The following is a 13,622-nucleotide window of genomic DNA, read 5'->3' as shown; positions in this document are numbered from 1 at the left end:
TCATTCTCGAAGTTCCCCATGGTGGAGATCATCCCGTCGGTAGCGGTTCCCCAAGTCAGGAAAGCATTGGATAGGATCTTTGCGACGATGGGACTCCCTGAAGAGATAAAATCAGACAACGGACCACCGTTTCAAGGACGGGAGTTCCAAGCTTACCTAGACAACCTCCGAATACGACACCGAAAGATAACACCATTATGGCCTCAAGCGAACGGGGAAGTGGAAAGACTCATGAGGACCCTTAACAGAGCACTCCGAATCGCCATAGACAGTGGAACCGACCCAGAGGCTGCCCTGGACCAATTTCTAAGTGCTTACCGACAGACCCCACATAGCACCACCAAATGCGCCCGGCCCACGTGCTATTGAAGAGGGCGCCCCGAGGCAATATACCGGCAGCATCCACCTGGACACCCGAAATGATAGACGGTGCAGCCGTTCAGTCACGAAGAATCGCTACCAACCAGAAAGCGAGCGCGACACGTCATGCTTTGCAACCAAGCATAAGAGAAGGAGACTGCGTGGTAGTCCAAGACCGTCATCCAGGGTGGAAATTCCGGACTCCTTATGAACCAGAGAGGTGGAGAGTGGAGAAAGTTCAAGGGACCATGGTGACGGCGCGCCGAGGCCACCAGACAGTCACCAGGAACATATCCTGCTTCAAGAAGGTGAGAGAGCCGGCTGGCATTCCCGAAAACATCATTGAAGCATCACACACTGAAATGGACAATCAAGACGAGGAAGGGCCCCTCAGCCGAGTCCGAGAGGGCTGGACGAAAGGGCCAATCAACCGGACACACCTCAAGGCGCCGCGGCCAGCCCTCCATCTCCAGCGAGGAGTACCAACACAACCCCGGTCGGGGTTGCTGGCTCCCCCGTGGGCCGCAGCAGCCGATACCATCTGAGGCCCAATCCGGGTCCGAGCCAGAGACTAAGAGACTTCGCCTGGACCTCACCCTAGCTAGCGAGTGATCGGTACAACGGACTAAATCGAAGGAGGGATGTAAAGAGCCACCCGGCCTCACCCATACAATGTATCCACTGATACACGCATCCATACACCCTCGGGGCGGGCTCGCTCCGAGGTATAAAATAAACAGGCGGAAGACCGCCCGGGGTCTTTCCGGCATACCAGCAAGCCACCAGTGTCTGTGTCCCTCTGTCGGTCCTGAGTCACCACGTGCGAGGCCTTAACCTCGCACACCACAGGCGTTTACGTGCGCAGACGGGCTTGCCTTTGGCGCGCCCGCTGCGCATCCGTATTTGTATCTTCTTTTATCCTTCCGTCGGGGCAAAGACTAGAGCGCTAACTGCGCCGTCCCCCCAAGCTGGCTGCCCGCTCGTGCCGGTGGCGCGTGTGTGTCCCTCCAGTCCACCCCAGTACCTAACTCGGCTGGGAAGTCGGCAGGGATCGTCCAAAACAGTGCGTGCTGGTAGGAATGTAAATCAAAGTTCTAAAATACGAGAAAAGTTTATTTTTAAAATGACAGGCTTACAATCTCCCGGCTCCTGCCTCAGGAGATAACAAACTACCTAGTACTCAGCGCCCACCTTTGTGACCTCTTTTATCCTTCCTTCGGGGCAAATACTATGTCAAGAAGATAACAATAGTATCACATGCAGATTGCTGTGGGTTGGTGCCTGGGCATCACCCGAAATCCCATTAGGGACCTGCAGTGTGATCACTGCAACAGACTAAAGTGAACTGTCCACTCTCAGTCTTCTTCCCCCAACACGCTGCTGTGCACTGGATAAGAACACTCTGACACCCACGCCTGGCACCAAAACGGTCCCCTTACAGACCCGAGAACACGTCCTACTCTTCCAGCCAAGCACCCCCTCGCGTTGTTGCACGCCACCGGCCCGATTATGTGCTTCATCAATTTATAAACGTTATGAAGCGCTATATACATGCAGGCATGGACACAATTTCTCGTTAGCGTGCGTGCGCTTATGGGTGCAGATTTACTATTTTTTGTGAAACCGAGCCAGCTCTCTAATCGAAATGTTAGTACGATTGCCATATATAAATCCCGATCCTTTCTTCCCTCTTTATCAATCCAATATTGCCATCTAACGGTCATCTAGAGAATAGCAATGTGAATGTATTATTTAAAAGAATCCTTTAAAAGTGTGATGCATTTAGAAATCGATCTGCAGGCCATGATATTTCACCCAAGAGAAAACAGTTTCTGTGCCCTCTGCAAATTCCTATTTTTAACTGCCTAGTGAATCTATGGGATTGGAGAAATAACTATTGAAAGCTGCACTCCTGACCCGATAACAAAAAGTATTTGTCATTAAAGCTAATTTGTTTACATTTTTATTCTTATATTGAAGCGCTCAATTTCTACTGTTATCACACTTGTCATTATCACTAAGAGGTGCATCACCAGTCTAATAATTCACACTCTATTTCAATGCAATACCGCAACGCCCCTCTTTCTCGCCACACTCCTCAGTACTGAGAGTCCAAACTCCTTTCAGTCACGAGCCTAACTCATACTCACCCCTTAAAAAAAAAGCTAATTACCTTATGCTCCTGCCCACCCACAATAGGGACCCTTCCACGTTCAAGCATCTCCTATTTTCACTCCATGCAGAAGCTGGAAACGTTTGTTTTCTGCAACAGATAAGGGTTCCCACGGTTGTTTTTAATGCTGGCTTAAGTACTTATTTTATTGATATATTTATGGTTCTTTTAATCGTGTGGTTACCTCAAACAGTTTTCATTAACGAGGGAGGGAGGACAGGGCTGCCAGGCAGGCCCCTCGGCCCTAGAGAGAGTTACATTAATGCCCCAGTTACTTACCGGTAATCTTCATTACTCCGAGTATAGTCTTCCTCGCCACAAGTTCTCATTCCTCCCTCCCTGTCGGGCTATCGGCTTCATGTTTGCGATTGGTAGTTTCAGGCTGAAGGATTAGGCCGGCCTGCTGTGTTGTGGGTCGGCCTGGTGTGGAGCTGAATCTCACTTTGTTAATCATATGGCGAGGAAGACTTACGAGGAGGTAATGCACACCACACAGGGCTGATGCTATATTAATGTCACTCCAAACAGGTGCTTTAAGAAACCACCACACTACAGGAAGGAGCCAATTTGTAGCACGTTGCCATGCTATTAGGGGAATGGCAAACGGCAAAATGTCAAATGGAAACATTTTATTTTGCCTGGCCTGCCAGCAATCCATGCATACGAATCAGCCACTTTTTCTGCAATTTTTGCTGAGACAGGCAGACACTAAATGGCAGGAAAAAGGGAGATGGCATTACGCTGGCGATGGTCCAGAGGCGTCCTCAATGAGCTCTATTAGTACATGGTGTTTGAGACGTGCTTGTCAAAGACACCCTGCTTGGGCTTGCAAAGGCCGCACGCAGCAACCGGTCCGGTCATAGATCGCCTCATCCTTTTCGGGATAATGGCACTGTGCTGTGACAACCCTCTGCACTTCTACCACTCTCTTCCAGCTCATCCTAGTACTGCAGACCTACCGACTTATCAACGTATTTCACCATGTCATGAGGGGCCGTGGCCTTGAGCCTAAAGCTACCTAAGGGGCACACTCTGCCTCTCACTGACACCCCCACCCTTGCCAAATGAAAAAAACGAAAAAAACACAGTGTCTCTTAGGTTGTCACCAAAGTCCTGGGGTGTTTTCATACCCCTTAATGGACATCGGCTGCTCAGCGATTCCAAATACGAGCTGGAATTTCACTTTGTGCAGTGGTTTCCAGCTCTGTTTTCTCTGGAACCATATGATTTTGGCTCCTCACCCGGTGCTCGTGTGAAGGGAGCCAAGATCATGTGACACACGGTGGCAACATGTTAGTTGGCAGGTTTGGTACTGCACTGTCAAGTTATGGGCATGACGTGTCAGGGACTGGGGTGTGACTGGGTTTTGGGGAAAGACAGCATATTAAATAATTAGGACTCTGCGTGGCACTGACAAGATGGTTTCGCCAGAAGGAGCCCAGTGATCTCACTGGACCTAAGCATGGCGGATTCCTTAGCAATGGACAGGCAGGGAGAATTGTTCCTAGATGCGGTAAGCAGTGTTAAGTACAGGGAGCTTAACTCTGTAGTCCTTCTTGCAATGTTTGTTGGCAGTTACAATGGTAAATGAAGACAAAGTGGGGCCTGGCGGTGAGCAAATGCACCAGTCTAATGATAAGCATGATCAAAGAGAAGAATCCAGCAGCAGGTCCGCTTGCAGACCTTCTAAGCGTAACAAGAGGAGACTGCGTGCTCCAACTTCTTCATCACAGGGAGGCAACGTCCTCTTCAGGCTTTGGTGCTCCAGGTGCAAAAAGCCCCTGCAAAAGGTGTTAAGCAGCAGGTTTCTCCACACCCTTCGCTGCCTTCTCCACCCTGTCAACCCCTCAGGTGCCGGGGCAGCATCTGCAAGTGTCCAAGGCAGACCCTACCAACCCCTCAGACTCCATGGGGCAACCACAAGTGGACGAGGAGGACCCGACCAACTCCTCAGCCTCCAATGTAGCAACAGCAAGTGGATGAGGTGGGCATCACCAACCGTCCGGCCTCCATTGGGGCAACCACAATTGGACAAGGAGGACGCTACCAATCCCATAGCCTCTGTTTGGACAACCACAAATAGATGATTAAGCGGACCCTGCCAACCCCTCAGCCTCCACTGGAGCAACCTCAAGTGGATGAGGCGGACTCTACCAACTCCCCAGCCTCTGCTGAAGCAACCGCAAGTAGATGATTAAGCGGACCCTGCCAACCCCTCAGCCTCCACTGGAGCAACCTCAAGTGGATGAGGCGGTCTCTATCAACTCCTCAGCCTCTGCTGAAGCAACCTTAAGTGGATGATGCGGACTCTACCAACTCCCCAGCCTTTGCTGAAGCAACCACAAGTAGACAAGATGTTTGCAGCACAAGAGTACACGTCCGTTCTGTCAGACTCTGAGGCAGAAAGAGATAAGAAGAGAAATTACTCACAGGACCGGGATCTGGCAGATGTTATGGGACGTTTGAGGAAAAAATTTGACTTTGTCCTGGCCACACTAGAAGAGGAATCAGAGCTGTTTCCAATGAATTTCCTGCGGTCTCCCGAAACCCGGGCCACGTGTTGAACTTTGAGATCAGCGTTTCCAGGGGAATGGAAGTAAGTAGAGGACAAGGTGCACACTGCCCTCAGCTCCTTTCAATGGTGCTGGAAGGGACACACTGCCTTCCTGCAAGTTCGCTCCTGCGCAGGAGACAACACTTGAAATGTTCCCTAACATTTGTGATGTGAAGGATGAATATCTTTGTCTCCCAACTCTAATACGTACAAGCACCAACCTCATGAAAGCCTTGCTGGTCACGTCGGACCTCTCCAAAACACTGAATCTTGCAAACATGACCACACTTGGAAAATGAAGCATGGACCCTGAAAACAACCATATATTGCCAAGGCTATGAGAACAGTGGTGCCTTCTCCTCTGGAGTCCACTGCCCTGTGGAGTGACTACAAGTCTCATTACAAACCACACTGTTGAGTAGAACCCACAGTACTAAATAACAGGGAAATGTTCTCCGCAAAGGTGACCAATGCAAATAATGTCTGAAGATATTCCTGGCAGTGGCGGCTGGTGAATTTTAAAAGTGGTAGGGCAGAAATGTTATACCAGAGAATAATGAGCAAGTGAAATGAGCAAGCCAGAACTGCATAAGGTATGGGTGGGGGGAATCCACTCCCCACAAGATTATCATGAAAAAATAAATGAATTCAAATGGTGGACTTTGCAGTATATATTTATTGAAATTTCAAACAAAAAAAAGGAGACTGTAAGAAGAGTGTGTCGACTTCTGATTTAGAAGTGATAAATATGGATCTTATGTTACTACTCACTCAGAATTCCAAAACTTCCCTGCAACACGACAGCAACAGCAGCCTTCATCATGTCTGTGTCAACAGACAGACACAGGCCGACCCTCGCATGAATGGCGTGGAGGCAGATGGGATCATGCATGCACTGTCAATGGTACCTTGTCCTGCTAAGCTTGAATAGCTTCTGGGGTGGAGGGTGCTTTAATACGAGTGATCAGGGTCACAATGCAGTGCCGCGTTCATGGTAGTCTGTGTTGCGCAATGTGAACCCCCTGTCAATGATATTCTATTTCTAAGACATGCTCCACTCAAACTTACTCTGTCAGCCCCAGACTTAACCCTCCCTTTCAAAAACTCACCCAGCACATAGTAACCCCCACACCAACAACTCACACCAATCCTCTAACTCATCCCTCCCCTTCCCCAGCAAAATGGGACTTACACTCTTGCCTGGCGACATTTTAACTAAGTCTCGCACATGGCAGAGCCCCTCCAAGATAAAACACCATCTACCCCGCACAAGAGCAGCACAGCCCCATGCGTTTCAAAATGCTATCATGACCAAATGAACATGTGAACTACATATACTCGACTTGGGGTTCTTTGATATCAGATTTAAATGTTGTTTCTTTCAAACCTCCCGCCAGCAGACAAAGAACATTAAAAACCTAATCCACATTCTACCCAAATTCCCTAGAAGCAGCGCCTAACTTCAACAAGCAAAGACCACAGGGAGAGGCTATCCAAAGCGAAATGTTTACCAACCTTAACAGTGGCGATTCCTCTGCTATGGCGGAGGAGAGTCCATCGCCCCTTGCAGCAGCCCAATAAATAAAAATAAAACAATAATAAACCAGTGTTTATTATTGTTTTATTCTTCTCTGTAGTGTCCTGTCTGGGTGCCGGGCCATGGGGATGACAGGTAGAATGCGGAGTGGTGGGTACACTGTCATCAGTGCTCATGAATGTTTGGCTGGCCGTCTCAGGCCAGCCAAACTGTCATGCGCACTGAAGCTGTCTCAAATCCGATCTGCGTTGCCGGGTTGGAGACAGCAGGCGCTGGCTCCCAGTCCACCTTGGAGAGCAAATTCAGAGTGCTCCGGCCAATCCTGATGCTGTTCTCATCATGAGAGCAGTGTCAGGATTATCCTTAGCCACAGCGAATTCTGGTATCCTGTGCCTGCAGTGCACGGAGCCAGTGAGGAGCATTGGAGGGGCAGGTAAGTTTGTATTTTTAGTTTGGTTGTCCATTTTCCCCGTGCAAGGACACCGGCCGCTACTGAACCATAGTCCGATGCAAGATTATGGAAAAAGCTTCAAGGTTCTGAACCGATGCCTTGCAGTTTGCGTGCAGTGGTTCGATGTTATTGGGATTGTAACAAATCTTGATTAAGGTCTAATTGGATAAAGTTACTAATAATTATGTAGACTTTCAGAGGAATTTGCACAAACATGTGGTCAGTTGGTGGAATTGTTGGTGCAAACGTATGCCAGTATAATCAATGTAATTCTGAAGTGTTGTTCCAAAAATGCACCAGCACAAGCTATGTAGACCTGCTGATGAGTTGTATTTTCGAAGTAGTGGACGTATGCCAGTATAATCAATGTAATTCTGAAGTTTTGTTCCAAACATTGCACCAGTACAAGCTATGCAGACCTGCTGATCAGTTATATTTTGAAGTAGTGGACGTACGCCAGTATAATCTATGTAATTCTGAAGTGTTGTTCCAAATATTGCACCAGCACAAGCTATGCAGACCTGCTGATGAGTTATATTTTGAAGTAGTGGACGTACGCCAGTATAATCTATGTAATTCTGAAGTGTTGTTCCAAATATTGCACCAGCACAAGCTATGTAGACCTGCTGATGAGTTGTATTTTCGAAGTAGTGGACGTACGCCAGTATAATCAATGTAATTCTGAAGTGTTGTTCCAAAAATTGCACCAGCACAAGCTGGTGCAATTTTGCTGCTGATGAGTTATATTTTTGAAGTAGGTGATGATGTCCTACTGATAGTTTCACTCGTATACTGTGTTTAAATCCCCTCTTTGCTGGGTAGATTATACTCTCCACTTGAGAGCCACTCTTTTCTGGGTGGAGACACCTTGGCACTGCTTTATGTATACTTCATTATTTATATGAAGTGCTTATTTAGATTAACCCACTTCTCAATCGCTCCAGTGAACAACCAAATATAACTTTGGTGTTTGCCATATGAGGTCTTGGTGGCAGAATGAGATTAGTTTATGTGTGTAAGCATTGCTTGAAATTGAAAAATAGAAGTGCAGGTACTCTGTACTAGAGTACCTGCTTGTTTCTGAGAAGTGCCGGCACTCTCCAATTAGAAGTATTACATTTCTCTTGAGAAGTGCCGGTACTTTCACTCTCAAAATAAAAAAGTGCCCGTAAACAAGCGTCAGACCCCTTGGAAAGAGGCATGGAAGTCCACCCCAATGCTTGCTGCATTTAGATCACATGTTTTCTGGTGTGTTTCCATTTTGGAATACTTCATTCATGGTTGCATATTGAGATTACCACCCTCTTATTTGGCATAATCAATGTAAAAGGGAAAAGACTGACTTAGTTCAGTTTACAAAGCAGTGCTCGGATAATAGAAACCCAAAGTGACAGACTGTACCAGAGTTAGGGAGTAAGAGGAATAGATTGAACCAACAGTCTGGCTTCACCTAGAGGGTTCACCTACAAAAGAAATGGCAGCTACAATGAATTCACCAATCTTGCCCCAACCTCAGCTCCTGATCCTGTGCACTGTGTAAGTGGTACTAACAGCCTGACACTCTCAGGTGCCCAGAGCTGCCTCTCCCAACAGGGGCGCGCTCCCGAACTCTCCAGTCATCACTTTGGAGACCAGGAGCCCTCTGGCTGTTGGTAGGATCATGCACCCACTCATGAGGTCTTCTTTGTATTCCAGCACATCGGTCTGGCAATGTTTGCCCCGGAGGAGAGACCCAAGCGCATACTCCAGATGAGCCATGGCGTGCTGAACCTTTCTCGTAACCACCTGCTGGACTGGACTTTCGGCCACTCGCTCATCAGCTGCCACGTGGAGCATCACCTGTTCCCCCATCTCTCGGACAACATGTGCCTGAAGGTGAGTGTGCGCTCAACAGAAAGCCATTGAAGGTCAATGTGTGCTCAGTGAAGCTGAGTGTGTGTGCCCCATGAGGTAGAACCATGGTGGCATTGTGAGCGTGTCCTCGTGAACCTGTAGCTGAAGGTATCTGCTGAACTGCATGATAATGAAGGGGAGGGGGATGCTCCAAGAGGAGGGGCACTGAGAGCGTGCTTAGCTACCTTGCCTCTCAATCCAGCAAGCGCCCGAGGTGAGTGTGCACTGAGGAGTATCATGCATTGACCAAACGTCCGAAGGCTTGTGTTTGCTCAGCAAAATGTGCTTTGGAGGGAGCACCCTGCCAGGAGGATTGCACCTGAAGGAGAGTGAGTGTTCTATGAGGAGCAGTGGTCGAAGTGCATTATAAAAAGTATGGGAACTGTGACGCAGTGTGCAATGGGGTGGAGTCAGTGAGCATGTGGGGTCAAATGCGTGATTAAAAAACGAAATATTCTGTAACTTTTTTCAGTCTCTCACCTTCAAGTGACTACATATAAAATAACACAGCTTGAATGAAAAATAAATGCAAATGTAAATGTAAATGCCAGCATTTGTATAGCGCATAGCTACCTCCGACGGAGGTGTCCCGGCGCTGGGGGGGGGTCGGGAAGATTATGCATGCTATTGCCCAGAGTCCCATGGTGCTGGGCTAACCTGCCGCCGGAGCCAGGGATCGAACCATGAACCCTGTGGTCCGAAGTCAGGCACCCTGCCCGCTGCGCCACACCTCTTCCAAGTTAAGTTGTTGAAGGGGAAATGCACTAGCACACATTATGAAACCTCTATTAGTTAATGCCCTGCACACGTCGGTGTCAGAACCCAGAGGTTCCCAGAATTGAAACCTGGTTGGTGCAGTGGATAATAATTACTTGTGCATTTCTAGTGCCACGAGGTCCCAATCTGTGACAGGAAGCACTATGAATTTGGGGGTCATTATTTTAAACTTGCATTACGCACAGTATAATATATGCTTCTACAAAATGTGCAAAAGGTTTAATATAAAAAAGTGCTTCCAAAATATAGATTTTAGTAAAACCCAGGCTCTAGCAATATTTTATACCTGTCCTTTAAAAGCACGCATTTCACAGCTCATCTTGTGACACCCTTATACTATACTCAAAGAGAATAAATGGGTGTCATCAAGAAGCTTCAAGTGATTTCCTCACTTAAAGCCACTACTGGTTTCCAAGCACCCATTTACATTTGCAGATTAACCAGTTGCGCACATTTACATTTCTTTCAGGCAAGCAGGCATCCTGGCAAGAGGTACAAGTGTACATGAAGTGGGTTTGCTCAATTTGAAATGCACATCTCTTGACCTTCTAAGTCCAAAAAAAAAGGGAGAAGTTCTTCTTTTACACGTTTCCAAGTAAAGGGTGCTCTGAAAAGAGTGTTTTTGCACCCACCCACTAGGGTGTCAATCAGTCTATGGATTTCAAGAATCCTGACTCAATATTATATCTACTACACCGAGCACACCTAATCAATATTTCTATAATCCAGTTTGAATATATAATGTCACAGAAGAATTTATTCATAACATAGTATTGAATGACTTAAGATCAATTTCCCAAGACTCAGCTCCAGTAAAGGTACGCTCTCCAATCAGATCTTGTGTGTTTTAATTTCATATCAAACATATGTTGGCACAGCAGCAACCGACGGGCGTTTCGCCCGCAGGGCTTTTTTAAGGCTTGCTCACGGGTAGAAAATCAAAAAAGTCTTTTTGATATTGAGATTCCAGAGCGTAGTGTGTTGAATTGTTGAAGCGTTCGTACATTTGTATAATGCTCCCCAAATATGAATACAAGGTCAATAGTGCCGATTCCAGTGTAAATTCGATGGAAATATAGTCCCCGCAATTTAAGATGGCTGTAATACAGTTAATTGTCAATACCCTCTCGTCGGACCTTGATACGTCCAGTAGCCTCAGAGAATGTAAACGTTCACTTCAGCGTGTCTCTCCTGATTGTGACCTCGCGGAGAAGGCAAGAGGGTTTGCTCAGCTGTCTGCCACAGGAGACTCTCTGCTTTGCACTTCAGCTGAAGCCTTTAATCTGTCTGTATTGAGCGTCCTGGGACAGTTGTCCTTTGACAATAAGTAGGAGAATGGTTTTACTTAGATGTAAAAATTATGGGCACCTCCTGCCCCTCAGATCCCGCACAATCCAACCACTGATGAAGCGGGAACAGCACATGAGAAGGTGAGTGTGTGTGACATTAATAGTTAGTACCAGGTGTTTCAGAATAAGGCTGTGAGGCGGGAATAGCACGATGAGGGGCGTAAGGGCTCATGAGGGGAAAGAGGTCTGGGGTGAATATGATTTATTTGAGGAGGGGAAACAGTGTGCCTAAGGATTCCTTGTCTCATTCGACAAGCCAGATCTTGAGTTTCTTCCTGAAGTCCACCAGGGAGGGTGCTTTTAGGAGGTGGAGGGGCAGGTTGTTCTAGGTCTTGGCGGCCATGTAGGAGAAGTAGCGGCCACTGCTGTGGCTTTGTAGGATGCGGGGGGTACGAGGGAGACCAAGGCGGAGCACTGGTGCCTTGAGCGCTGATGGTAGTTCAGTTGGTGGTTGACGTAGGATGGTCATTAGTCATGAAGAGCTAATGTGTTAAAGATGAGTTTGTGCCTCTTGATGAGTGACCAGTGCGTCCCACCAGGGCGAGTGTGTGCTGAATAAACATTGAACTCCTTGTGCCTTAAGTGGAGTGTGTGCTCTGAGAGCTCGTTCCTAACATGAAGGTATGATAGAAGTGCTGGCAGCGCTGTGTCCATCTGGGATGGGTGCACAGAAGCACTGGATGTGTTTCATTCAGGAGTGTGCACTGCCCCCAGGAGCACTGGTGCGTGTGTCCATAAGGAATGTACTTACAGAAACACAGTGTCGATCAGGAATGCACTCAAAGAAACAGAGGGACGTGTGCCCTTTAGAAATGTCCTCACAGAAAACATGGGACCTGTAGCACATCTGTGTCCATCGGGAATATGCTCACAGACTCGCTGCAGTATATGCCCTTCAGCAATGTGTTCCCAGTAGCATGGTGTTGTGTTTCCTTTGTGAATGTGCTCATATAAGCATGGAGAGGCGTGTGTCAATTTGATGAATGTGTTCGCTGAAGTGGTGGGGTGTGTTTTGTTCAAGAATGTGTTCACAGGTGGGCGTGGCCAGCATCATGGCAGACTAGACATGTCCGACTGGAGCTCCACGAGCCCGCCAAGATCCTGCACTAATCCTTGGCTCGCTATAATCATCCTTACCCATAACAATGAGGTCTGAGTGCACGGAAGTGGTGCCAGTACGGTGACGTACCTGTACCACCGGGATTCGGCCGAAAGTGGACCGAAAACCTGAAAAAAGTAATGACGGCGCTGGAGGCAAGATGGCGATGGCAGGCGCATTGCAGGCCTCGGAGCCGCAGTACACCCCATCTGCGAGGCCCTGCACAGAGGCACCTCACCATGAGCAGTAGCTGGAACTGTGTGGCGCTGGGGAGACCCTCCAACCCCACCACCCACCCAGTGCCAAGTGTGACGAGCAGCAATCGCCAGACACTGGAGGCTCCCGCAACTGCTGCATCAGGGCCCAGAAACTGGAGGGGAGCATCAAGTCCGTATCCTGAGTCACCCGGAGACAGAGCTAGAGGAGGAAAGTTCTGCCGGGAGTGTGCACGACCCTCGGACGTCCTGATGAAGTAGTCTGGACACCACGTGTGGCGGTGAGAAGACCCCGGGAGAGGATCGCTGGCTGTGGCTGCGCGGGCCACACTACATACTATCTCTCTTTTCACACATCCTCCCCCCTCCTCCGCTCCGCACTGCAGGGTGGACCCGCAACCAAAGACCGGTGTAATACCTACACACCCACCCATTGCTATTAATGGAAGCCTGTTGCCTGAGGCAGCGGGGTGGTGAGCGGCGGGAGCCAGCCTTAACACACACGGCTGACGCCGACCTTGACTGTGGGAGCTGGGACGACTGTGGCATGGAGGAAACCTCCTCTGCCAGTGCCCTGGGGGGGTCGTTGCAGAGACCCTGTTGTGCAGCCCTGGTGAGGCTCCCTACCTGCCATTAATATAAGGGCTCTGGACATATAAGACCACCACAGGAGACTGTGGGGGAGGAATTCAGAGGCTGCTGAGGGATGTGTCACGCTGGCCAGACCATCTCCTATATAAATCCTCAGATCTAAAGGAGGGCATCATGACCGCTTAAGACCTGGTGAGTGGGGACAGAGAATGTGCAATACTAACGCTGGGAGTACAGGGTGAAGTGCGGGAGAGGGACTGCATCACAATTCATTTACACAACCTTGGCCATTGAGAGGAACAGATCACACAGGCACTCGCCCCATCGGAGGTCAGTGGGGAGGCGTTGATTTTCTGCAAGCTTCGCGCCTCTCCCCCTCATTGCAGTAGCTGGACGGTGCATAGGGGCAGGGTCTCTCCGGACCCACAGAACCAGCAAAGAGACTAATAGGCCGCACCCAACGCGCCGGATGACCAGCACAGCGCAGCCCCCGGTACCAGCACACAATAACCTCACAATCGGGGGGACGCACGGGACCCCCAGATCCAGATGATACATACACCCGGGGGAGTCTATGGCAGTGGGGGAGACATTCCAGCTGTACGGAGGGCAGAGGCGCCCAC

General features: G+C 48.8%; 1 protein-coding gene across 1 annotated transcript in view; it reads left to right on the top strand.

The window, feature by feature from the left end:
• Positions 1-13,622, top strand: part of FADS6 (fatty acid desaturase 6) — a 191,015-nt gene that overhangs the window by 146,769 nt on the left and 30,624 nt on the right. The window contains exon 5 of the mRNA XM_078650814.1: positions 8,771-8,950. Within this exon, the coding sequence (XP_078506940.1) occupies positions 8,771-8,950 (180 nt within the window). The remainder of the gene's footprint in view (positions 1-8,770; positions 8,951-13,622) is intronic.

Source organism: Lissotriton helveticus, chromosome 7 (assembly GCF_964261635.1).
Source record: "Lissotriton helveticus chromosome 7, aLisHel1.1, whole genome shotgun sequence".
In the NCBI taxonomy this organism is placed as follows: domain Eukaryota; kingdom Metazoa; phylum Chordata; class Amphibia; order Caudata; family Salamandridae; genus Lissotriton; species Lissotriton helveticus.
Note: the sequence above shows the minus strand (reverse complement) of the source record. Positions and strands in the feature narration are given on the sequence as shown.